The sequence below is a fragment of the Tenebrio molitor genome, chromosome 4 (assembly GCF_963966145.1).
Source record: "Tenebrio molitor chromosome 4, icTenMoli1.1, whole genome shotgun sequence".
In the NCBI taxonomy this organism is placed as follows: Eukaryota; Metazoa; Arthropoda; class Insecta; order Coleoptera; family Tenebrionidae; genus Tenebrio; species Tenebrio molitor.
The window spans coordinates 28,579,312-28,603,134 of NC_091049.1; the positions used below are offsets into that span (position 1 = coordinate 28,579,312).

General features: G+C 39.2%; 5 protein-coding genes across 9 annotated transcripts; 2 read left to right on the forward strand and 3 right to left on the reverse strand.

The window, feature by feature from the left end:
• Positions 1–190: 190 nt before the first annotated feature.
• LOC138129559 (fatty acyl-CoA reductase 1-like) lies at positions 191–4,129 on the reverse strand. Its single transcript, XM_069045864.1, has 6 exons — positions 3,792–4,129; positions 1,464–1,956; positions 1,214–1,412; positions 935–1,165; positions 631–888; positions 191–580 (listed from the first exon to the last, which is right to left on the reverse strand). Exons 1-6 carry the CDS (start codon positions 3,978–3,980, stop codon positions 478–480), a joined length of 1,473 nt encoding a protein of 490 aa, XP_068901965.1. The 5' UTR covers positions 3,981–4,129; the 3' UTR covers positions 191–477.
• A 1,531-nt stretch (positions 4,130–5,660) lies between these two features.
• On the reverse strand, positions 5,661–7,647 carry LOC138129567 (alpha-tocopherol transfer protein-like). Of its 3 annotated transcripts, none has more exons than XM_069045875.1 (4): positions 7,490–7,647; positions 6,801–6,941; positions 6,592–6,751; positions 5,661–6,332 (listed from the first exon to the last, which is right to left on the reverse strand). In XM_069045875.1, the coding sequence occupies exons 2-4, from the start codon at positions 6,937–6,939 to the stop codon at positions 5,711–5,713; spliced, it is 921 nt and encodes a 306-aa protein (XP_068901976.1). In that variant the 5' UTR covers positions 6,940–6,941; positions 7,490–7,647; the 3' UTR covers positions 5,661–5,710. The 3 variants fall into 3 exon arrangements, with proteins under 3 accessions (XP_068901976.1, XP_068901977.1, XP_068901978.1); XM_069045876.1 differs by having other exon boundaries at positions 6,801–6,972; positions 7,490–7,572; XM_069045877.1 differs by lacking the exon at positions 7,490–7,647 and having other exon boundaries at positions 6,592–6,755.
• Positions 7,648–8,677: 1,030 nt separating this feature from the next.
• On the forward strand, positions 8,678–12,590 carry LOC138129566 (retinol-binding protein pinta-like). 2 transcript variants are annotated; one of them, XM_069045873.1, is made up of 3 exons: positions 8,678–8,910; positions 11,496–11,655; positions 11,717–12,590. In XM_069045873.1, the coding sequence occupies exons 1-3, from the start codon at positions 8,772–8,774 to the stop codon at positions 12,336–12,338; spliced, it is 921 nt and encodes a 306-aa protein (XP_068901974.1). In that variant the 5' UTR covers positions 8,678–8,771; the 3' UTR covers positions 12,339–12,590. The 2 variants fall into 2 exon arrangements, with proteins under 2 accessions (XP_068901974.1, XP_068901975.1); XM_069045874.1 differs by having other exon boundaries at positions 8,844–8,978.
• LOC138129565 (retinol-binding protein pinta-like) lies at positions 12,488–17,056 on the reverse strand. Its single transcript, XM_069045872.1, has 3 exons — positions 16,810–17,056; positions 16,605–16,764; positions 12,488–14,319 (listed from the first exon to the last, which is right to left on the reverse strand). The coding sequence occupies exons 1-3, from the start codon at positions 16,946–16,948 to the stop codon at positions 13,698–13,700; spliced, it is 921 nt and encodes a 306-aa protein (XP_068901973.1). The 5' UTR covers positions 16,949–17,056; the 3' UTR covers positions 12,488–13,697.
• A 3,418-nt stretch (positions 17,057–20,474) lies between these two features.
• LOC138129500 (acyl-CoA Delta-9 desaturase-like) lies at positions 20,475–23,183 on the forward strand. 2 transcript variants are annotated; one of them, XM_069045791.1, is made up of 5 exons: positions 20,475–20,564; positions 21,768–21,962; positions 22,011–22,347; positions 22,400–22,585; positions 22,635–23,183. In XM_069045791.1, exons 2-5 carry the CDS (start codon positions 21,782–21,784, stop codon positions 22,984–22,986), a joined length of 1,056 nt encoding a protein of 351 aa, XP_068901892.1. In that variant the 5' UTR covers positions 20,475–20,564; positions 21,768–21,781; the 3' UTR covers positions 22,987–23,183. The 2 variants fall into 2 exon arrangements, with proteins under 2 accessions (XP_068901892.1, XP_068901893.1); XM_069045792.1 differs by having other exon boundaries at positions 20,524–20,564; positions 21,760–21,962.
• The last annotated feature ends 640 nt before the right edge of the window (positions 23,184–23,823 follow it).

The following is a 23,823-nucleotide window of genomic DNA, read 5'->3' on the forward strand; positions in this document are numbered from 1 at the left end:
TTCAGATTTTAACCCCATACCTAGATATCCATTCAAGCTCAATAGGAAACAGATCTGCTCATTCATAAGCCAAAATTTTATATTGAAATTTTTTAAAACATTTCTATCAAACATTAAATATTATTGATAATTTCGTACAGTAAACGTCTTGATTCTATTTTTATTCATTTAGTACAGAGAAAGCTGAAAATTTCCTTTTTTGTATTTCTAAAATTTATTTTAGTATTGATTTACAAATGTCAAAAAAACGTATTTATTTTTTCTTTTATCTTAAACTTTTTACTTTTTTAAGAACTAGTACCGAATTAATAGAATTCGAGTGTGAGCTTCATGGTACTCACTTTAGAAACTTCAAACCATTGAGTAGTACCAACAGAACGAAACCTCTGAGCGATTATTAACAGAAGAATTGTGATTAACCTAATTTCTTAATTAAATAATAACAACAAACAAAATATTTACAATTCACATAAACGGTTATCTTAGAAGAGTTGACAGTGGTACCACAATCCTCTGGTACCCATAATAAAACAGCGCCACCACTAGTAGAATCTTGCAGACTTGATCCACCGCCCACATTCTGCAACAAAGCATTACTAAAAAGCACTCGTAAAGATGGTACCACCGTACATTTTCATGTGTCTTCTGGCAGCAGGAAGAGTGTCATCAAATTCCTTAAGATTGTTTCGCCTAACGCATAACATGCACCCCTTTAGGTACTCCTTGACGTCCAACCCCTCTCCATCAATTGTATAAATCTTCTTCTCCGTCTCGTTCATCCTCCCTCTGATATCCTCCATTTTCAAATTGCTGAAGTTCCAAGCTTTGGTGGTGTAGTACTCGAACACTTCCGAGCCCTTCTGGATCCGTCTCTGGATCTGATAAAGACTGGATGAGACACCATAGAGTTTATCAACGGATGAAAAGTACTTACATGGGTTTGTAGCCCAGAATGACCAAAAGCGTGTCGATGATGATCGCCGGTACTAGTTGTAGCAAATAGAAGCACACGTTGTGGACCAGTTTGGATTTTTTTATAGAACCACCAGGGTACCACACCACGCCATTGAAAGGAATGTGGTTGTAGATGACTTCCTTGCCGGTCGTGATGATTTCCTCCCAACTCAGGTTGTACTCTGATGAAGTTGCGTTGATGAAACATTCCCTAGAAGGTTGGATGTGAGAATGGAGGAGTTACACTTGAGGAGTTTACTTGTCGGAGTTGGTGAGGTAGTTCCAAGTACCGGTTAGGATCGCGTCGATGGTGACGTCAGCTGGGATGAAGTCGGCGTAAGAGTCCCCCGCCATGTACATCGACCGGATTATGCCTTTTCCGGCGCCCACGAACAGACCCATGGGACCCTGCAGGTTGTTGCACCACCCAGGCAACGGTTCCTTCCAGGTGGGACACACTGCACACAACAAAATCTAGACACGGTTGGACTCAACTACCAAAGCAGTACCAACTGACGGCCTGACGATGATCGCCGGTACTGTCCCCATCCTCTCCACAACCAGAGCTTCCGCCAAAGCTTTGCTGAAGGTGTAAGTATTAGGCGAGTCCCCCAACAACAACTCCATCTCTTCATCTGTGCCAACTTCCAGCTTGTCCAGCACCTCGTGGGGGTCAACCGGCGGCTTGTACGCCTTCTCGTACAGGACCTTCTCCTTGGGGAAGGCGTACGACGTGGACACGTGGACAAACGCCTTCAGTCTTGTGCACTCTTCCGCCAGATCCAGAAGCGACTTGACACTCCTGGTGTTGGCCTTGACAGCGGTTTTGACAGAATCGTCGAAACGCGTCGACGCCGCCGAGTTGAAGATAAAGTCGACTTCGTCCACCAGGAGGCGGCGGTTCTCGGGGGAGACGCCCAGGTCGGGCTGAGTGACGTCGCCGGGGATGATGCGACATCTGGAGGTGGCGGTTGGGTCTTGAGATTTAAGCGTGCCGAAGAGCTGTAAATTCGGACATGGCATTCAGGCCGCAGTAATTTACCAGTTTAAGTGCACGCTCAGATTGCAGTTTATAAAAAATGCAGTTTCATTTTTGCAGAATTAGGGAATCAAATGTCATGGTCAGTCAATGGTGCAGTCGAAAAATTTGGTAAAACCAGAAAAAAAATCAGGACCTTGGAAAACAACTTTTCTAAATAGAACGGAGGAAAAGGATATTTATTTCGTGTAGATTTTTATATTTAATTTTATTTTTAATTTGTTTTAACCTTTGCTTAATTATGTTGTTAATTGTGCAGCGAACCCAAATTATCATTATTTACTTTGGTAATGAGGTAATGCAATCAAGTGCATAACTTGCGGTAAAACAAGTTTCGTTTCTGTTGCATTTATTCTTTGCCAAGTGTATCGGTTTACTTTCCTGTGGAAATTAAACTACTTTTACATCATTTATTTTCAAATTGGTAAACGTTCCGAATGGTTACTGGAATAAACCAGAATATTTCCACAGTCTTGTAAAGTTTTCATTTATTTAAATGAATTTCTTTTGTATTCACATTTTGCGGTCAAGGTTGTATTACGTAAGTTAAACAAAAAGCTGCGGAATGCAGACAGCATTAATTTTAAAATGATCAACACAACAACAACAATTTTGAGCCAGTTTTGCATTTTACTAACTCGATTCTATTCTCATCACAAACTCGAGAAACATTGGAATGACCTTTCGGCGTTGCTCAGGGTACAACAGAATTGCTCATTTTGGTGATAATAACTTCTTCGTCACAAATTCGTTAACTAACTTCAAAATCAAATTGTGAAATTATTTCTATATTAAGGTGTCTTACTTTTAAGGTAAATTCTTTGCTGTTGTTGCTGCCCAAAAATGGCCAACTCATTACACTTGTCACAAACTCATCACATTTGCGTAACTTGAAACAACAGTATATCTACTATCTGGACTACTTCTTTTTCTCCTCTGACTGACATGTCTTACAGTTTTAAATCAATTTTATCTTTGGTTGTTCTCGTCACAAACTCGCCAAATACAACAACTTGAATATACGATTGTTAAACTTTATCACAAACTCACACACTGTAAACCATCTTCCCTATTCTGAAAACTCCCTCTAGGTTTATTTTTAATTTGTTGTGTATTTTACGGTGACAATTACCTTATCATCACAAACTCACCAAGTATCAATTGTAATTGGAGAACTCTTTCTCTTAGTAAAATTGTCAACCGTTATCCATCATAGAAAAAATTGGATTTCACAAACTCATTACCCACATTACAAACAACGGAAATTATTAATATTTGAAAAAAAGTCAAAATTTATCAATTCAAACCATAGAAAATAATATTAAAAACAATAAATACTGCAAAGACAAGAGTCAGAACCCGTTTGTTCTATTTTTTATTTGCTCTTTTTTATTCAAATTGATTTTTTATTTCGTTTTTTGTCAATAAATTTAAACAAAAAATTGTTAAACATTAACAAACAAACAAAAGCACTTCTCAACAGTTTGTTAATGGAGATTCAATTACGTAAACAATCGAATGTCCAACACAACTTTTGACTTTATTATACAACTGGTTTCGCCGAACATAACTCTTACTTCAGATTTTAAAACGACGCATCGACTAATTAATTATTTTATAATTTGGAAATTTAGTTTCTTTACCATAATTAAATTAACATCTAACATGTACCGGATGATGCTCTATTGTTATGCAAAATATTTTAATTTATCATTATTAGGTATATCTCTGCGTTGGATATTTTCTTTGGGAAAATTTGAGTGGTATATACAGAGTGAATTTCAATTTCCGCACTCACCACGTTGCTGAAGATGTCGTCGAGCCGTTCCTGCGCACTTTTCCCCTTCTTGCTCCGCACCAGCAGGTACACCCTGTGCACCCCGCAACACCGCAACAGCTTCTCCACCAGCACCTTCCCCAGGAAGCCGGACCCGCCGGTGACGAGGACGGTCCGGTCTCGGAACAGTTCTGCGATCCGATCTCCCATCCTGAAAGTGATTCGACTCGAAGGTGGCGATTTAATCGAGCAATTAACTTGCAGCACTGCGCCAATGCACTGACCACCGAGAGCTTTGATTTGTATTTATATGCACGGTGGTGGACGAGTCAAGGACCGCGAGTTAATCTAGTTGGCGCTATTGGTGCGACATTGACATTGGATGCACTTTTTTAAGCAACTGGGATTGGGTGCTTACCTAGCGTTGAAGTCTCCGGGATAATCCTCGAAATCTCCGAAACTAGTCGATCGATTTTTACAACAATTTCACAAAAATTAACGAACAGTCTAAGCTACTAGTGTGGGGTGTTGCTTCCGAAATATTCGATCCGGTTGTTTTTTTATTAATTTTGGAATTGGGTGCTTACCTAGCGTTGAAGTCTCCGGGATAATCCTCCAAATCTCCCAAACTAGTCGATCGATTTTTACACAAATTTCACAAAAATTAACGAACAGTCTAGGCTACTAGTGTGCGGTGTTGCTTCTGAAATATTCGATCCGGTTGTTTTTTTATTAATTTTTTTACAAAAATCGGCGTTGAAATCACCACCCGAATTGTGACAACTCGAGATTCGCTACAATGTATGAAGTGTTGTGGTCGCCTCAAAGGCCACTTGATCGAAAGAAGACACCACGAGTGAAAGTTGTTCTGGAATTTTACTACATGTACTTTTTCACTATTCTAATCTTTACTGATGCACTTGACCCACAATATTGACAAAATCGCGACAAATATATATCGTCGATGTACACTTTTATGTGAAGCACTTCGTACTTGTCCAACTACCGCAACTTTGACTCGATCAGACGCATTAGCATGTTGTTTATGTTATAAAGAACTAATGTACCAGTTTTCCTAAGGAAAAATTTCCATGAAGGTTACCCAACCTCGCTGCAATCGCTTGCGTTATTAAGACACCAACAGAGCCATCTTCTGAACCGCTCACAGAAAATATCAGAAGTGAGACTAAAGTAATTAGGTACGTACAGCTGTGGAAAATTTAGACAACAAAAAATGTTCCATAGAAATGTATTAATAAATGACAATGGATCATTAATAATAACAATTCAATTATAATTTATTTTCTCAACGTGTACATTATGTAAGAAGTTTGATAGCAACGGTGGTCCTAACGGGAAACCTTGTGTGGTTCCACTGTGGGGCATAATCACAACACCAAAATAGTTTTTGTTATTTCTAAAAACAATTTTGGTAACATTGTTTTTAGTTTTTTCTGGCAGAAATTTCTGAAAGCAGAAATTGTTCCAGGAAGGTTTCAGCACGTCTTTGGTGTCCTAGAAAGCTGTTACCCAAACTATCTAAGCCATGCAAGTATTTTTGGAGGTTTGGAAAGGGTCTACAATTACTGGGAGCCAGATCTGGAGAGTTGATTGGACGCTCTACCAGTTAGAAGCTTCTTTCTCTTTTTCAAAACAGTTGAAAGGAATTCCAAAAGAGATCAGTTCTGATTATGTCTTTTCAAACATTAAGTATTATTACGTTAAAGAATAGAAAAGTGAAAGTAAATAATTGAAATGTACAAGATTCCAGACAAATTGCAAGTTGAAGGCCTCTTCTTGTGCTCTAACCATGAGACTTATCAGAGTCATTGAAACTATTGAAGACTCTTCAGAAGAATGAGATGTTGAAGAAATTAAGAAGAAAATGTATTCCCTTAACAGTATTTAATTCATTTAAATAAATAAAGATACAAAACTGTTTAGTCTATTGTCAATTGTCTAAAACTACCTTCTACTCCAAACAAGGTATCATAACTGGTAGGTCTTCCTGGCCTCCTGGTCTCATCAGCTCCGACCCCCTCTTGCTCCTTAAACCAACCCCCGTACTCCTCCAATGTCCTCGTCCAATTCTCCTTCACCTCCTCGAGCCTCCCGGCACTCCCTCCGTACTCCTCCGGTAGAAGATCCTTCGGAACAAACTGATGCAGCGACTCCAGACGACTGTGCAAGTGGATGCGACTCCTCAACTTCTCCTTCAGCAACGGTCTGACCACTGCCATGATCATCTCGACGACGGGACCGGCATTGACCACGTGCACCTCTTTGATCTTGACAGGGTAGGCTTCTTGGACACAAACGAAGAACTTCTTCAACAAGACTGGAGACATCTTGAGAAACTGTCTGGTGAGCGAGGTGGCGGCGGCGTCGAGGATGTAGACATCGCCAGCTACTCCGAATTTTTCGGCGTGGAGGCGGACGTCCGCCATCATGGTGAGGAGCTTGAAGAGGTCGGCCACGTTGGTCAGGTGGAAGTCGGGGGAGGCGCCCGCGATGGAGACGCGTTTGCCGTCGGGGGTGAGGCCCGGCATGCACACCAGGTGACTGGAAAGCCAAAGAAGAAGAAATTAAGTAAATGGTACTAGAACTGTTGGAAGACACGATAGAGGAGAAGAAAGGTGCGAGTGAAGAAATAGGAAGACCGGAAGTGGTACTTCACCGAATTAGAATTTATAGAAGGCGTCATTACTGGTTGCATAACTTTCTAAATCAAGCGCATTACTGGTTGCCTATCCTCACCACTCGACCTCATTTCTTTCTTTACGCATTCTTCCACTTTACATTTCTATTTTTTCTTACTTACGCTTGTTTGAGTATTTGTCGCAGCTCCGGTCTAGCAACGTCCCTGTTCCGGAAAAACTCCGGAACTGCAGTTTTCATCGTGAAGTACATATCCAGTTTCCTCTTGCACGTTTCCAAGGAAAAGTTGCAGCCTCTGAGGAAGGTCATGATCCGCTGTTCGTCTGTCTGCGCTTGTTAATTACTCGCCTTGCAATTAATGCACTTGCTTACCCCAAGCGTCGGGTAGATGCGGTTGCTGTCGCAGCCATGTTTTAATGGAGTCAAGGTCGCGCTGCCTTGTCTCTGGGTTCTCGTTGAAGGTGATTCGGATGTAGCTTTGCAGTTCCGGACTCGGCTGCACTAGAAGCATGTCTGGCAACCGAGACGGTAAATAATGACGTGTCTGAGACGCAAATTCAAGGTCACAAGATGTTTTTGTGTCGTAACTAGTGTCTAAGAGAAAAAAAGGATTTGGACAATCTGGACCAGCCAGAAATTAAAATCGCGTCATGATTTGGATTCCGCTGAAGAGGATTTAGATCGAGAACGCTTCAAATCGGTCGCAACCGTATGAAAACCACAAGGGCGCCGCGAAATGTTTCAGTTTCGCGTGACTTACACGTTCGTTAGTTCGTACCGGATAATAATTGGACACTATATTTTTTTTTAATACCAATTAAGTATAAATAATTTACAATCGCTGACGATTTTTAACACAGCAAAACAATTTTTTTTGCAAACGCCAGTTTCCTATGATTAATTATTTCATAGAAAAAATGACGAATATCTTCAACTGTTTTTATAACTATATCTATTATTATTACTATAAGTATTCCTTTTCCTTAATGATAAAAGTTTCTAATTGGACAAATGAAGCTGTCAAAACGTTAGAATTAATAATAATGATAATGATAATTTACCTTTGGACCAAATCTCTTCACACCACTCACCACAACTGGATGTTAACTAAAACTGCCCTGCTTTATTTACCAACATGATGTCCAGCCTTGTCCACACTGGACAATAAAAATAAAAAACTGTTGCAATATCTTGTTCTCAAGGGTACAAAAATCTTCACAAAATATTGTCAACATCCTTTTCTCTCCCATTTTCTTCACTATTTTTACCTTGACTTTATTATTTATTGTCTCACGAAGAATATAAATGACTCTTTAACGCATGTCAAGCAATTGTCTTGTCGACCCACTTGATAATTTATCTCCTCGACCTTGCACCTCGCTTTCGAATCTTGTTTTTGTCACCCGCGTCCCACAAGGTACCGATCCAGGCCCCTTGCTTATTTCAAGAAATGTAATTAGAAGGATAAAATATTGGGTTTAGTGCTACATTTGCAGAATAATTATGAAAATAAAGACTAAGCAATAAAATTAATAGTACAAGTCGTTTTTAATGAGGAAAAATAATAATTTGTCCTCGCAAAGAAATTACTTTTTATGAAATACTATTTAACATGTTCCTTGTTTGAATTATTGCTCATATTATTAAAAATGACATTTTTTACAACTTCTGTGAGCAATTTGTGTCTTCCATTAGGGACAAAAAATAATGGTACTCGATGATCTCTGGCTTGTTCAGTTTGGATACTTTGTATTTTAATTGTGTTGAGTTTGCGTCATTGGTGTGGTTTTTACACTAGAGACTCATTGGTGGAATCCCAACTTTGGTTAAAATATTCCAGATCTTGACAAACAAAATATTGCTAATCTGAAAATGATACAAAAGAGAAAAGAAAGTTATTGTCGAGATGTTTATCGAATGAATTTCATCATTGTTTTGTTTTGAAACGCCGAAATTAATTCCAACAAACAAGCAAGCTATAATTTTCGCAATTAATTAATCTTGATTGGGTACTACAAGCAAATAACTACAATTTTTGTAAATCACAGCTTCCGACGCGTCCAAGAAACTCCTCCTCCAATTAAAATAATTGGGAAATGTTCGTGAAAATCCAGGCAAAGTGGCACAGTTTCACCAAGTCGGCCCGATTTGGGCCCGATCGGTTTGGGATGGAGTACGTGTACCTACGTTCCGGGTTGCCCCATGTCCCGGCTGTCTTTGTTGAGTAATCAATAGACGAAGACCGGTTCCGGAACGTAGGCTGTTGACGTTGTCGGCATCGCCAAGGCTGGTAGTACCACGGAATGCTGGTTCATTCGTAGTGCGGTCGTCGAGCAGTACGCCATGAACCTGATACAGCCGACTCCGGAGCAGCAGGTCCACATCAGGAAGACGTTCAATGAGGATGTCAACACCAGGGACAGGGACTTGGAAGCGATCAAGGAATGGCTGAGGAAGGAGCCGCATCTTCCAGACACGTGGGGTAGGTCTGGGCACGGGATTGGTTGGTGGTACCGGTTGAGATAAGGATCTAGACAGGAAATTAACTTGGTATGATTTAATCATTTACTTAGAAACATTTCAAAACAAGTACCACAGAGTTATTCTGTTTTATTAATTAATTCGTGTCAGTACCGCTCAGTACTACTTGTCCACGTCAGTTTGTTTCACCAGGAAATGTGTATTAGAATATCACACGAATTTAATCACACACCCTTTTCACTTGAATACTGTCAATTGAAGTGATATATTCCAAATTGGTACTTCATTTTTGATTTGGCCACACGCATGTTGTTGTGACAAATTTGAGATCTAGTAATACCAGTTATACTTTTCAAAGCATCGAAAGCACTCTCTAAACAAGATCCTTCATTTTGCACTAGTACCAGTAGTACTCAGAGCAGCATATTTTAAATTTTAGTATGGGAAACAAGAATCACAATGTATCATATCACAATTGAATGATTGATTTTACTTTTAAGACTTCGATGGTATAAATTTACGGTACTTGGGTGGTACCGATTTAGATCCTAAGAAGAAATTTCACTTATTTTGACTGATTTTTTTTGTAGATGTGTCCACAAGTTTAACAAACTTCTTTAATAGATCCATATTAATACGGGGAAAAGAATCACAAGAAGGCCAAGGTTTGAATGGGGCATCGTACTCTTAAAACCTTCAGAATTGTTTTAAAATTACAGTACCTTGGATAGTACCCATTTCGAAACTTGTTGTGATTCACTAATAAGGAAAGACTTTATTTGCTTTATTTTTAATTTGACAGAATATAGGTAAAGGTGGTACTGAAAATGTCAATTTCTTCATTTTTAAAGGTACCATCAAGATTTTGATGTACCGTCTTTGTTTTTCACCATAAGGAACAAAACAAATCACAAAGTACCACATAATTCCTTCTCAAAGCTTTAGGACAGTTCTAATTTGTGGTACTTTGGGTACTGCTTTGGAGTTACTTTTTGGGGTTCAGTAATAATAATCCTAGATACACGATTGTTTTCTGTGAATTTATTTATGCTGGTACTACTTCATTATAAGACTTTTTCTTCAAACATATTTTTATTTAAAGGCAAAAAAATGGGAATGAAATTTAAATAAAAAACGAAATGATCTGTTTCATTGACTCATTGTTAGAAATATTTTGAAATGTTGTGGTTTCTTTTGTTTTAGTAGTACGTAGGTGGTACTGAAAAAGTACAACAGAAAATACACTTTATTAATTTTCCACAGTAGGTACCATCGTTCTGTGGAAAACGAAAACTCACAAAGTACCACACCATGTTTCTTAAAACTTTCAAGATAGTTCTAATTCATAATAATTGTATCATTTTGTGATTTTTTTCATCTTTCTACAGAAAATTATTTGATTTTACTACAATTTTTTCTTCATGTTTTTTTTCTTAATTCACTTGCAGAATTATGTTATATTACTCATTGTCTTCTTTATGTCTAAAGCAACTCACTGAGTGCTAAATCTGGCGAATGGAGAAGGTAATCTAATACATTTAGAAGAAAAACTTTTGCTTGTGTTGCTCAGGTGTTAGGAAAAAACTTAAAAAGTGTTGAAACCTTCTGTCTTAAATTACAATTTAATTTGTTGAGCCAGTTGAGTATAAATTTGTTGGTGGTACCGAAATAAATCAATCCATATTGCACGAACTTTCTCACGTTTTTTTTTGTTTTTGATAAATCAAACATTCTGGTACAAAATTTATTATAAATAAATCTAGACTTATCGACCTATTGGTTTTTGTATAAATTGTTTCCTGCAAATACAATTTTCCTCTTTTCATCTCACTCACAAAGTCTCAGCAACATATTGCTCAAACTCTGCCATTTGGGTTGCGCAACAGCCGTTATATCAGTATCTTTCTCTTTTTATCTTGTGTTATATCTTACATAACTCTTCATATTTAGAACAGCGTAGTCGGCATCAGCTGTAAGGCGTAAATTCCATTCTTCCTTTCCAACGGAATTTTTAACAATTTCAAATGTCTTAGTCACCACCTAATAGTCTACGAAACATTAACCGCGTCATTACCATTATTTCAGAAACCCATTTAGTTGCAATCTTCTCTCATTACGTTCGAAACGTAGTAATCGATTATTAAATTGTTGTAAAACTGGGACAGGGTGAAAGTGGAGAAAGTAAGAAGTGGACAGTATGGAAGTCTAGGAATGATGGAGAAAATTGTTGCGTAGAGAAGCGATCACAATGCGTGCAAAGAATCTGCTCGAAGCGAAGAAAAACTAGAATTTCTTGTTTCAAACCTTAAAAAAATTAATTCAGATTTATTCAAATTATTGGGGTCGTTCAACTTTGAATATCTGTCCAATTATTGGGTCATAGCACTCTTGATCAGTTGCAATATCACACGTTGAATTCTGATAATAATGATTTAATATTGATCTAAATATGCTCAGTTTTTCATAAATTCAGTTATTTTTTGATTATCATATATGCGTAAGTGCGGCCTGAATGCCGTGTCACTGGGTGCACAGCATCAGAACATGATAATAATAGTAATAATAAAAATAGTGTTTTATTTTTAGACGACTGTCGAATCATGACCTTCCTGCGTGGCTGCAACTTTTCCTTGGAGAAAACAAAGAGGAAGCTTGACATGTATTTCACGATGAGGGCGGCGATTCCGGAGTTCTTCGCGGACCGCGACATCACCAGGCCTGAACTGCAAGAAATCCTCAAGCTGATGTAAGTTACCCAAAAAAAAAACCTTGAAGAATCATGTTATCTTGATCTTGTTATTCTTCAGGCGCACTGTGGTCATGCCTGGGGTCACCGCCGACGGCAAGCGCGTCACGGTGGCGGGCGCCACCGCCTCCGACTTCGAAACCCCCGACATCGCCAACTTCATGAAGATCGTGCTGATGATAGGCGACTTCCGCCTCAAAGCGGAGCAAGTGGGCGTGGCCGGGGACATCTACGTCCTCGACGCCAGCGTCGCCCTCCTCAAGCACTTCCTCAAGGTGTCGCCCACCATCGTGAAGAAGTTCTTCGTCTGCATCCAGGAAGCCTACCCCGTCAAGGTGAAAGAGGTGCACGTGATCAACGCCACGCCCTTCGTCGACTTCATCATCAAGTGGGTGTCGCCCTTCCTCAAGGAGAAGATCCGCAAGCGGATCCACGTCCACCCCGACTTGGACTCGCTCTTCAAGGTCGTCCCGAAGGACATGGTCCCGGAGGAGTTCGGCGGCACCGCCGGCAAGGTGCAGGGCTACATGGACATGTGGATCCAAGCGCTGAAGGACGAGGCGGCGTGGTTCAAGGAGCAGGAGAGTGTCAAAGCGGACGAATCGAGGAGGCCGGGGAAACCCACCAGTCACGAGGAACTGTTCGGGTTGGACGGCAGCTTCAAACAGTTGACGATCGACTGACGGGGCTGAGTAGGGTTATGGCTAGTCAAGGTCTAAGCTGCAAGTGAAGATCTAGATTTGATTCAGCGCTTGTTAAGTTTCACCGGAACTTAACACTATTATTTTTATAGCAGTTGGAGGAGTTGTTAATCTAGAGTCAAACACTGTAACTTATTTTATAATTTATTTCTGTTACACCGTCCATTTTTCTGTGAGAAAACTGGAAAAAGTTTTTTGATAATACAAGTTGCAAATAAAACTATAAAACAAAAAGTACTTATTTATGTTGCACTAATAGCTGTCAGGAGGAAAGAAGCTTGGGCCTAAAACAGAGCCTTGTGGTATTTCAGATACTCGACAAAAAATTAGTATTTTAAAAACAGGTGTACCCCAAAGATCAACCATTGGACCCTTTTTATTTAGACACAAAACAATATTATAACTATCGCGGGTTCAAGTGAAATCCTTGGCTAAGTAGGCGTTGGAAAAATTAAACCGTTTAGAACAGTGTAAAATTTGAATTTCCCGCCATTTGACACGAATGAAATTTGTTTATGTTTAATCACGACATAATTGAACATGTTTGTTTTCAGTAAGGGTGCCCTTAGATATTTGCTTTGAGAATAGGAATCGTTACGTTATTCTATTTTAATGTAAAACATTGCAAAGAATGATTTTTTTGGCTCTAAATTTTAGGTTAGCTGTCAAGATGTTCCAATTAATCTACGCTTTAAAAAAGCACAACAATTGACGGTTTCCAACCATCGACATATAGATATGGACTGCCAATGTAGGCTGCGCGAGCGAAAAAGCGTAGAAAGAGAAAGCAATAAAGGGAACGCTGTCGCTATCCTTCTTTTGACGTCATTTATTATCGAAGGGCCAATAAGAAAATATCAGAGAGAAGGAACTGAGCTTCTAGTTTTTAATGTAAAACATTGCAAAGAAAGATTTTTTGGCTCTAAATTTTAGGTTAGCTGTCAACATGATCCAATTAATCTACGCACAACAATTGACGGTTTCCAACGCCTTCCCAGCCCAGGATTTTATTTGAACGCGCGATACCATGTCTTTCATAGAAAAAAAAACACTAGGACATTCTCATTATCACTCCAAAATAGTAGCTTTGGCATTATGGAGTCTTTTCATAATCACATTTTTTTCTTTCATCTACCACCAAATCATTTTCAAAAAATTTTAATTTTTACTTTATTTCAAAATACCTAAAGGAACACATGGAAATTGCAAAAACTATAACTTAACCCAGACAACAACGTCGGATATCTTAAGTCAGTCCTAGAGAAGCTCATCTCTTGCTAAGTCTAAAACTCCACGCGTTTTGCCTACTCTATCTTAAGACTACCTATCTTAAAACCGCCATCAATCGATCGCCAGTTGTTTGAAACTCCCATTCAACCCGAACAGATCTTCGTGACACTTCGGCGGTCCCGGTCGCTTCGACTCATCCGCCAGGACCCTCTCCTGCTCCCTGAACCAGGGCTCGTACTCCTGCAGCATCCTGATCCACTGGTCGCTGTACTTCTGCATCTTGCCGGCCGTCCCTCCGAACTCCTCCGGGAGCATCTCCCTTGGGACGAACTCCAGGAGGGAGTCGACTGTCGGGTGGACCATGATCCGCCGGCGGATCTTCTCCTTGAGGAAGAACGAGACTTGCTTGATGATGAAGTCGACGAAGGGCGTGGCGTTGATGATGTGCACCTCCTTCACCTTGACAGGGTAGGCCTCCTGGACGCAGACGAAGAACTTCTTGATAGCCATCGGGGAGACTTTGGTGAAGTGCTTGAAGACGGCGACGCTGGCGTCCAGCACGTAGATATCCCCCAGGATCCCCACGTCTTCGATCTTGATCCGCACGTCGCCTATCATGAAGACGAGCTTGAAGAAGTGGTTCAAGTCGGGAGTGTCGAAGTCGATGGCGAGGGCGCGGGCCACGCAGACACGTCGGAAGTCTGGAGTGAGGCGAGGCATGATAGCGACGCTCCTGCGGAAACACAAAAATACAACGTGGCCAAGTGCAGCAAGGAAGCGGAAATGCCCGCAGGGAACCAATCTTGACCTTCGCATTTCATATTTGACGCAAAAAATGTAACCTGACCAGTGGAAACAGTTTCTGCATTCCGCAGTTGTTTCAAACGAAGAGAGTTTCTCAAATTTAATTTTTTCGTCAGTTGCAATCCTTGATAATCTCAATAGTCGGGGATTTTTACAACAACCGCAAAGAAAAAACCTTTGACGTTAGCAATCTGGCGTGGCCCAAGGTTGAATTCGGGACCAATCTGCATATTTTAGTTTGTTTATCTCATGTGCTATAAAAACAACAACGCATTATGGAACATTTCGGGTTTTTCGCAGAAACCACTTTTTTCACGAAATTGCTCTAACCTATTTAAAAATTAATTGAGATCCAAACGAATGAGTAAACTTGGAATTGTTTTTCTGTTGACGTTTAACACAAAAACATTTTAATTCAATTTAGGAACCAAGTGCGGGAATACGATGTTCCCGCATGAGCGCAATTTTTAAAGCACGAGCGACGAAGGAGCGAGTGCCTTTAATTGATGCGCGAATGAGCGGAAGATGTCTTCACGCAAGTGGCTCGTACAACATTTTTATATAAGTAGGCAGTGACCTTTGGTTATTAGAAACAATTGCTTCACTTGACATTTCAATTTTTGCAATAATCTGTGAGTTTTGTTCGAAGATATTTGTGCAATATCCACCTATGAGTGATATAGTGATATTTCTTGTACTCCTCCCGAGATTAGGGAAGCCGCAAATGTGGCCATACAAAATTTACTGCCAATAAAATCAAGAAAACGTTATGAGGTCGTTTATGAAAAATTTCTACAATGGTGTAAAGACAAAAATATCAAAAATTATACTGAAAATTGTTTGTTGGCATATTTTCAAGGCTTTTCTAGCAAAAAGTCATTATGAAAATCCAGGGAAGCTGTATTTTATGAACTAAATTTTATTATTATCAAGACCGATTTTTTTCGGGTCAACCTCGATGAAGCAATGAACTTTTGACCATTAGCATATTAATTATTCTAATTTGGCGGAGACCCCTTCACTGCACCCAAATTGAGAGAACCATTTTCAAAATGGTGTTTTCAAAATTGAAGTGCTAGATTTCTGAGTGATTTGGAACAATAATTGCTGCCAAAAGGGTCTGTCTGTAATTGTCATTAAGAAGTAAGTGTGAAAGTGTTTACGAAGCTGTTATTACCATTGGTGTTAAGTGTCATGTGATGATTATATTGTCCAATTAAAGAATTCGTCATTTATGACTGCAACATTGGTGAAATAGCGCGTTCAACGCAACTGTTTGAAAACAAAGGAGAAAACAACAAGAACTTGCATTTGCATTATGTTTACCAAAATATCAAGGCTGTCAGTTACGTAATTTACATATTGGAGTGAATGCATGTCCACATTTCTTGCAAATTGTATATTTTAAGTTAAATATGTTTCCTACGATAAAATATAAATAAACTATAATAACAAAAATTTATTAGGCTACGTGTTCTGTCGTTTAACAACAAAAATTTGTTACGCGAGACAAAAACGTAAATTTTAAATTTTTCGGGGTGAAACTATAGTAATAACAATACTTGTGCGGTAATAATTTTATTAGCGCGCTCAGTGGGGTAAGCAGACTATTACACTTCCAAAATGAGTGCGATATGGTTCAACTTAACCCACGGTGATAGATAAATGCATTTGTATCATGTTTCCTTGTATTTGTTTTATTTAACAACCAAAATATAGCGTTTAATACCGGAAATGAAAATCACTACACTTTTCAACCATTTTTTAGAATTTTATGTGTCACGACAGTAATTTTTGCTTAAAAGTAAGTAGATCAAAATGTCAGTGTTGCAATAATTCTTAATGCGTTACAGCTGGTAGTGCGTCTGAAGAAAGTTGAATTCTTGTGCATTTTTATTTCGCGACAGAAATAGTCTTGGATAAAAATAAGGTTAAAATGCAAATTTCTCAATATTTTCTTGGGCAATGAAGCTGGTACCGTTTAAGTAGAAAGCTGAATACAAGAAAAAAAGGCGTTTTTTTTGCGTTGGCAAACCTAAAAATTGCAGTAGCGTCCGGTGATGTCACGTGATCCATTAATTATGAAAAAATGAAATTATGTATTTAATTATCTGAATCCCAACGAACTAGTTTGTTTAATTGCTTTGCAGCTTTCTCTCTTTCGCAAAACCTTTTAGTCGAAATAATCAAGAACAATAGAATTTGATTCCTCACCCTAATCTCAAGATATGCTGCAAATCCGGGCTGTTGACCTCTCTGTTGGTGAAAAACTCCGGCACCACCGCCCTCACAGTGAAGTACATATCGAGCTTCCTCTTCGTTTTTTCCAGGGAAAAGCTGCACCCGCGCAGGAACGCCAGCAGTGCGTCCTCATCTAAAACCAGCGGTTAGCGCCGGAAGACGAAGAAATCCCACTCACCCCAAGTGTCCGGCAGATGCGGTTCTTTCCGGAGCCAGTCTTTGATGGCCTGCAGGTCGCGATCGCGCGTGTTGACGTCTTCATTGAGCACTTGCCGGACGTAGACCAGCTGCTCCTCGTTGGCCTGCTCCAAGAACATGGTTCGAGAGAAACTGATCGGCGGTTTCGAGGTACGGACAGGCGGCCCGCTCAATAAACAAACTGGTTTTGGGAGGCTCCAATTTACGCTTTCCGCCAAATTCGTACTGGTCTGACTGGGGGCCGATTAGAAATTTGCTGACGGAAGGAAGACAAAAAAGTGGGGCAGGGCCAAAAGTCCTATGACGCAAGTGGTGTCTGCTGGCCTTGGATGCATCACTTTACAACTACGAAGGGATTTCTAAATTGGGGCGGAGTCAGATAATACAGTCAGAGTGGTTTTTTAAGTGCCGGCCAAAAATTTGGAAATGCTTGGAACAGTAGGTGCAAGGTCAGGACACTGAAGAAGTGGAAACAGGTTCAAAACGACTGTTTTTCCCAACATTAGTAAGCTGACAAGTCTATTTCTGGCAAATTTACCCTCTCGTTTTTGGAAAGCTTTTGGTACTCGAAACTTCCCAATGAAACAATTTTACAGCAAAAGACTCACCAAAGCTAAATTCACGACGCCAAAATACGTCCAATAAATGCCAATCAAAATTCAGTTTGTCAACATTGAATATCATTTTTTTTACAAATGCGAACAAAATTATTTATTAGAAATACTGCAAAAACCAACCTAGATACATAGTGCGTTAATTATATTCCTTAGGCATATTTCTTCATTTAGCTGAACTTCGATGTATACTTTCATTTGGTATATATTAATAGTAGGTCGAAAGTATCCATATATCTATGGCACAAAAAACTACCATTAAAGCGTGGATAGTAGACCGTAACATACGAAAACTGTTGCCTGTACAAAAAAAAAATGTGTGGTACAAAATGTTAATAATCAGTTGGTTATTATTACAACTCATTATCTCTTCGAACTAGATGAATGTGTTCTTGTGGTGAGAGGTCCTGGGCTTATTGTACGCATGCTCAGTTGGGAAAAGGCTGAGAGAAGTCCACACGTGCTCAATTGGGGATAAATCTGGAGATCTCGCCGGCCAGACGAGAATAAAGTTGGGCGAGATGCGTCGAGTTTGGCGTTTTCCTGCTGAAAAGTCATCTTGGAGAGAATTTGAAGATGTAGCCAACAACCAGTTGGGGAAGAAGCGTTAATTTAGAATCTTTTTGAAGAGTTGGAGGAGCACCGAGTACTGTGGCCAAGCGCCTAGCGTGCCACTTTACATTCGGGAGGTCCCGGGTTCTAACCCTGACCAAGTGTGGGTTTTTTTTCAGAGGTTTCCGCACACCATCACATCGTGGTCTGTCTCATATCACAGATAAGGCGAATGCTGGGTCAGTATCAACCCCTGCACCCATACACACACCCATCCACACCGTACCCATCCCGAATCTTCCCGTCAATGTGGCTGAAAAGGCTCTGGAAGGACTCAGCAGCCCGCCCCCCTTCGGGGGGAATGAAAGATGTATCCTTTCCTTTCTACAGTTGTATGACTTGTGATTCGTTTTAACAAACTTTAACCTTGTTTAGTTTTGGCATTTTGTAATTAAACAAAATTGACAGAAAAGTACTGGAAACTTGAGCACAATATTATATTTATTTCCATAGTATGTATTGTTTTTCATTTTTCCTCCACAAGTCCCTATTGTATTGACCAAAAAAATCAGTGAAGCACTTTGAAGTGAGTTCAGTGAGATCTTTCATTTTTACACATTTACGTTTAAAAAAGATATTCAATCTCACAACCAAAGGACGCCTCATTCTTAATGTTTTCCTAAAATAGATGATTCTATTTCTGTTAAAATGCGAGCGTCGTGGCCGAGGTTGTAGCGCATTCACTTTGCGTCCGGAAAGTACCAGGTTCGAATCCCAGGGCCGCCTGACCAGGTGTAGGTTTTTTTGAGGGTTTTCCCACGTCTTGATATGCGCAAATAGGTGCATACCACAGAGTGGGGCAAGGTATTCCCTCTACCACCGTCCTTCCGAACCCATCCTTCACCATGCCCATCATTCCTTTCCAATATGGCTGAAAAGACGAGTAATCCCTACAGCGAACCGCTCTCCTGGGAAGGAATGTAAAATGTTTTTGTATCCTTTGCTTATCTGTTAGGAGTTGTTCTGTGATCAGAAATATTTAACAAATTGCTTTCTGTGAAGTGGGAGAAAAGCTTGTCTGCACGTCATATTTCACTCTACCATGTTCCAATAAAAAAAAGATTGAAATAGGTTTTAATATTTCTTTGTCATGGCTTTGAAAATAAACCTTTCGTTTTTTTGTCGAAGAGTTAAACACAAATGCACAAAAACGTTTCTACAAAGTATGCTCTGACGCTCATGAGTAGATCTAAACTGGTATTCAGAATATTAATTTTGCCTGCAGTGCACAAAGTTCAACAACTACCAATTGAGGGTTTTTTTTCTATGTTACGTCACACTCTAGACATCCTTAATATCGCTCCAATTGTTGATTCAATGACCGACGCAAGGTATAGTTTAGCAGTGTTCCTCAAGGTTCCCAGTTTGGACCCTTGTTATTTGAAAAATCAATCCAATCACCGATCATTGCTGCTCCATGTGAGAGATCTACCACCAGAGCATATCTTGCAGGCGATTTCTATCCGAAACTCACTTCCACAAACATAATTGATCTGATTTCGTTGGTTCAAAGAAGAATTCGATTCTTTACCAGCTGCAAAAGATCGAGGACAAGCTATTTCGCTGCGTTTTTTGCATTGTCGGTGTTTGTTGACCTTTCTCGTCTTTTGCCAAATCCCTTTCCGCCAAATTTCTTGATCACCTTGATTGTGTTCACAGTCACTCCTGTGCTTGGTTTCCAAAACGACTGTCATTTATCTGAACCGCAAAAGTACCTTCTTCGTGGTTCTAAAGAACCATTTTGAATTTACCTGTAGTTGCGTATCCCCCAAGTGGCTGCTCTAGGACCACGCTTGCTTTGTTCATGTTTTATTTAAAGACGAACGATTAATTATATCAAGGAGTCGAAGCTCATTATTATTATTGCACATTTTATAAATTAGTCACAACCTTTGAGCATTTGCTGCAAATTATAATAATATCTATAATAATAATTCTCACTGACTCACCTTCATAAACAACTTTAAAAAAATTCTGGAAATATTGTTATCTATCAAATACATTGGGTGTTTCATAGTTAAAACATGGGAAATAAGAAAGGGCGCCGCGAGATACTCCAATTACGCATGATTAGAGCATATTCAGAGGTTCGTGAGGACTTGTTGAAATTACATTCTAAAAAAATTCAGAGGGCATCTAGATGCCATAAAGAAATTTTTAATACCAATTGCAATCATTATTAATCTTTAATTGTTAAGAACAAAACATTTTATTCTGGAAAACGTATATAATTGTAATTTATAAAATTGAAACAATTTGTATACTATTTTTAAATATTTTTCAAGGGTAATGGAATCTAATGAACCAATTTGTACCGATTAATTTTTTTTCTAGGCTTCGTCGTAAATTGAGTGGCGTGATTTTTTATATAATTGGCAATAATTTGTAATTTTTTCAAATGTGCAAAGTATAGAACAATAAATATATAAAAGCAACATGTCTTTTTTATGACCATTTTCAAGCACGAATCTCTACACGCTCATCGACAACTTTGCATCATTCCTTCAAGGTTAGAATGTGTTCATTTTTTTGCAAAATCTACCAAATTAATTGTGGTGGCGGTGATATTTATAATTAGTTACAAGGTTTGTTCATTATTCGCCATTGAAGGTAGCTTTTGTAATTTTCTTGTCCAACTAGTTTAAAAACTCATGTATGCACTATAATTTTTTTTTATGAAGAATGGCCTTAGTGCTTTCATTTTGGTAAGTCCTTCCGCTCTAAGAATTCGATTGGATCTTTCTTAAACGATTCCAAATTCCTCTACCTTCTTTAGATTTCCTCCACCTACCCATAGACACCCATTTATCCTTCTGAGATGCAGACAACCCTTGGGTAAAAAACCCACGGTTAGAGCTTTCCCACAAACCATCTATGGTAGATTTTGAAAACTACAAGAAGCAAAATGATTTTTCTGTTGCGACAGCTAAATCTAGAAAGATTTTGGAATTGATTTCTTTGAAATATTCAAATTGGTACACTGTTTTTCTAGTGGTGCTTCACGGTTTATAGGATTTTGAATTTTTTCTGAAAACGTTTCAAAATTAAGACAAAACTAGTCTAAAATGAAGGTGAAACTGCACTAATGTAAATATTATGTAAATGTTATTCACTTTTGGTATCCTCATCCACAATAAACGGAAATTTACTGAAACTGCAAATCCTTCTAATTTTTAATGGCGTTTCTAAATATGTTACGAGTATGTAGAATAAGAGAAATCTCGGATGTAACTAAATATCTTCTCGTTGATTATTATGTGGCTGAATGCACGCGTGCATAAGACTACCTTGACCCACATCTGCACTTTCGATACACCAGAAAGTAGTGATTCAAGACTCGACAAATTCCACGTGACCGACCATGAAAAGTAAAAGTGGTGTCGTTGATTGAATCATGCGAATTCCAAATGTCACTAATACAGTGCCAGCTCATGTATTCTACAACTTGACAAATCATAGTATGATATGAGGCAGATTCTTCAAACTTTGCGAAAACAGTACCTGTGGTACTGTGCCGCAAGTAGGAAATTTTTCAAATTTTTCACAAAACGAAAATTTGGATAAAAATTTATTTATTGGAGTGGAGTTCAAAATAGAGTTTCAAAATAGAAGTACCTACAAGTTTTTTGGGAGCGCGGCATCAAGGCCGGATTCATTTATTTTTGTTAATATTATATCACCACGAGCCGCTCAATAGCTATTAGTACTTCAGGGGGCAGTCCAAAAATGCCACCGAATTCGACCACCTTCGATTCTGTATCTCCAACGGTACCACCACTGGAAACCAAGAGATACAAGTATGAAATCGTGTGGAAAAAGGTGATCTTCTTCGCGTACTTGCACATCGGTGCTGTTTACGGCTTGCACCTCTTGGTAACAGAAGCAAAATGGGCGACTTGGCTCTGGGGTAAGTACCGTTTCCTCCTTTTCCATTTAATTTTTTTTTCCTTTGCAGGGTACCTGATTATATTCATTTCGACACAAGGCACCGGCGCTGGAGCGCATAGACTCTGGTGCCATCGTACTTACAAAGCCAAGCTACCATTGAGAATCCTGTTGGCATTCTACCAGACCATCACCTTCCAGAAAGACATCTACGACTGGTGCAGAGACCATAGGGTCCACCACAAATACTCGGACACGGATTCTGACCCTCACAACGCAAGTCGAGGCTTCTTTTACAGTCACATCGGTTGGCTGATGATCAAAAAACAGGAAGAAGTGACCAGCAAGGGTAAAAAACTGGATTTGAGCGATCTGGAAGCGGACCCAGTGGTGATGTTCCAAAGAAAGTGAGTCGAAACGCAATCAAAACTATTCCAGTTTAGTAACAGTTCAATCAAGGTACTACTGGTACTTGGCTCCGGTGATCGCTTTCCTCATGCCAGCCGCAGTACCGTGGTACTTCTGGAATGAGCGCTTCGAAGTGTCGTGGTACGTCTGCAGCATACTTCGCTATTGCCTCACCTTGAACGGTACCTGTCTGGTTAACAGTGCTGCTCATATTTTTGGGACCAGACCGTACGACAAGTATGTACCACGATTTGTGTGACGCGTCTAGTCACGGTACTACTTTCAGGAATATTTTACCAACCCAGAATGTCTTGGTGTCGTATATCACGAACGGTGAAGGGTTTCACAATTACCACCACGCGTTCCCTTGGGACTACAAAGCGGCGGAGTTGGGAGGTTACTATGGAAACTGGACTACTGCCTTTATCGACCTAATGGCTAAAATCGGTTGGGCGTACGATCTTAAGAGTGCCTCAGTTGAAATGGTCGAGAAGAAGGCTATGAGGACAGGAGATGGCAGTTGGACATTTGATACTCCTAACGAGAAGGCTGTGTGGGGGTGGGATGACAAGAATATGGACGAGAATGATATAAAAATGGCGGAGGTTTCGTACAGAAGTAAATTCAAGAGTGGTTAATTATTATACGAGTACTTTCGATACGTTGTGTTTTTTGCTAATAATAATATGACTATAATTACAAACACTTGAATGGTACTTGTGGAACTACCCTATAAAATTTAAATAATTAATAAGGCCCCTTCAAGTCACTTTTTGTTTTTTAAGGATTTTGCCGTTTTTAAAGTACGAGTATATTAAAAAAATTAAAATTTCAAGAGATTTCGATCTGTTTTTAAGATTGTACTACAGGTTTATTATAAATGATTGTTGCATCGCAGTTGGTGTTGAAAACCCACAGAAATTTTGGATGTGCCTTCAGCCTCGCAGTGTTAGACAAACTAACCACCACAAGGAGGTTAAAATTTAACCTTTTTGGATTTCCACTCCCGCCAGTATCACCACCTGTCGGCGATACTAGTCTTACTCATGTTATGAGGCTTGCGGCACATTCAACTACGTCACCAACGCCATCTACGATGGGACAATTATTTATAATAACCGTGTACATGGGCCTGTTCAGAACAATTTGGTTTTTAAATACAAAATGAATCAGTTTTTGAATTATAAAATGAGTCATATTTAAATAAATTCTTGACAAAAAATATTATAATCAAAATTATTTGACACATTTCAATTTTCTAGAGGTGTCAATCCGGAAGAAAAAAAGATACATTTTTAGAATATAAAAACCGATACACTTAATCTGTTTCAAAATCAAAAATCCACTATCTGTTGAATTATGTTGGCAGAAAAAAATCCCTAGAATAAGTTTCATTTTTTTTGGGTTGGCCCAAACTCCCACCAAAAATTGACATTGAATTGTTGAGTTTATTTACATAACACAAAATAATTATT

What these genes read in the sequence shown, in the direction of transcription:
- LOC138129500 (XM_069045791.1), top strand. Translation starts at nt 21,782, where the DNA reads ATGCCACCGAATTCGACCACCTTCGATTCTGTATCTCCAACGGTACCA. An exon ending in GTGGTGATGTTCCAAAGAAA is followed by an intron (nt 22,348 to 22,399) that starts GTGAGTCGAAAC and finishes AGTTCAATCAAG; the next exon opens with GTACTACTGGTACTTGGCTC. An exon ending in GGGACCAGACCGTACGACAA is followed by an intron (nt 22,586 to 22,634) that starts GTATGTACCACG and finishes TACTACTTTCAG; the next exon opens with GAATATTTTACCAACCCAGA.
- LOC138129565 (XM_069045872.1), bottom strand. Translation starts at nt 16,948, where the DNA reads ATGTTCTTGGAGCAGGCCAACGAGGAGCAGCTGGTCTACGTCCGGCAA. An exon ending in GCATCTGCCGGACACTTGGG is followed by an intron (nt 16,765 to 16,809) that starts GTGAGTGGGATT and finishes CGCTGGTTTTAG; the next exon opens with ATGAGGACGCACTGCTGGCG. An exon ending in CAGCATATCTTGAGATTAGG is followed by an intron (nt 14,320 to 16,604) that starts GTGAGGAATCAA and finishes GTGTTTCCGCAG; the next exon opens with GAGCGTCGCTATCATGCCTC.
- LOC138129567 (XM_069045875.1), bottom strand. Translation starts at nt 6,939, where the DNA reads ATGCTTCTAGTGCAGCCGAGTCCGGAACTGCAAAGCTACATCCGAATC. An exon ending in GCATCTACCCGACGCTTGGG is followed by an intron (nt 6,752 to 6,800) that starts GTAAGCAAGTGC and finishes AAGCGCAGACAG; the next exon opens with ACGAACAGCGGATCATGACC. An exon ending in CGACAAATACTCAAACAAGC is followed by an intron (nt 6,333 to 6,591) that starts GTAAGTAAGAAA and finishes TTGGCTTTCCAG; the next exon opens with TCACCTGGTGTGCATGCCGG.
- LOC138129566 (XM_069045873.1), top strand. Translation starts at nt 8,772, where the DNA reads ATGAACCTGATACAGCCGACTCCGGAGCAGCAGGTCCACATCAGGAAG. An exon ending in GCATCTTCCAGACACGTGGG is followed by an intron (nt 8,911 to 11,495) that starts GTAGGTCTGGGC and finishes TTTTATTTTTAG; the next exon opens with ACGACTGTCGAATCATGACC. An exon ending in CAAGAAATCCTCAAGCTGAT is followed by an intron (nt 11,656 to 11,716) that starts GTAAGTTACCCA and finishes GTTATTCTTCAG; the next exon opens with GCGCACTGTGGTCATGCCTG.
- LOC138129559 (XM_069045864.1), bottom strand. Translation starts at nt 3,980, where the DNA reads ATGGGAGATCGGATCGCAGAACTGTTCCGAGACCGGACCGTCCTCGTC. An exon ending in CATCGTCAGGCCGTCAGTTG is followed by an intron (nt 1,413 to 1,463) that starts GTACTGCTTTGG and finishes TGTTGTGTGCAG; the next exon opens with TGTGTCCCACCTGGAAGGAA. An exon ending in ATTCTGGGCTACAAACCCAT is followed by an intron (nt 889 to 934) that starts GTAAGTACTTTT and finishes TGTCTCATCCAG; the next exon opens with TCTTTATCAGATCCAGAGAC.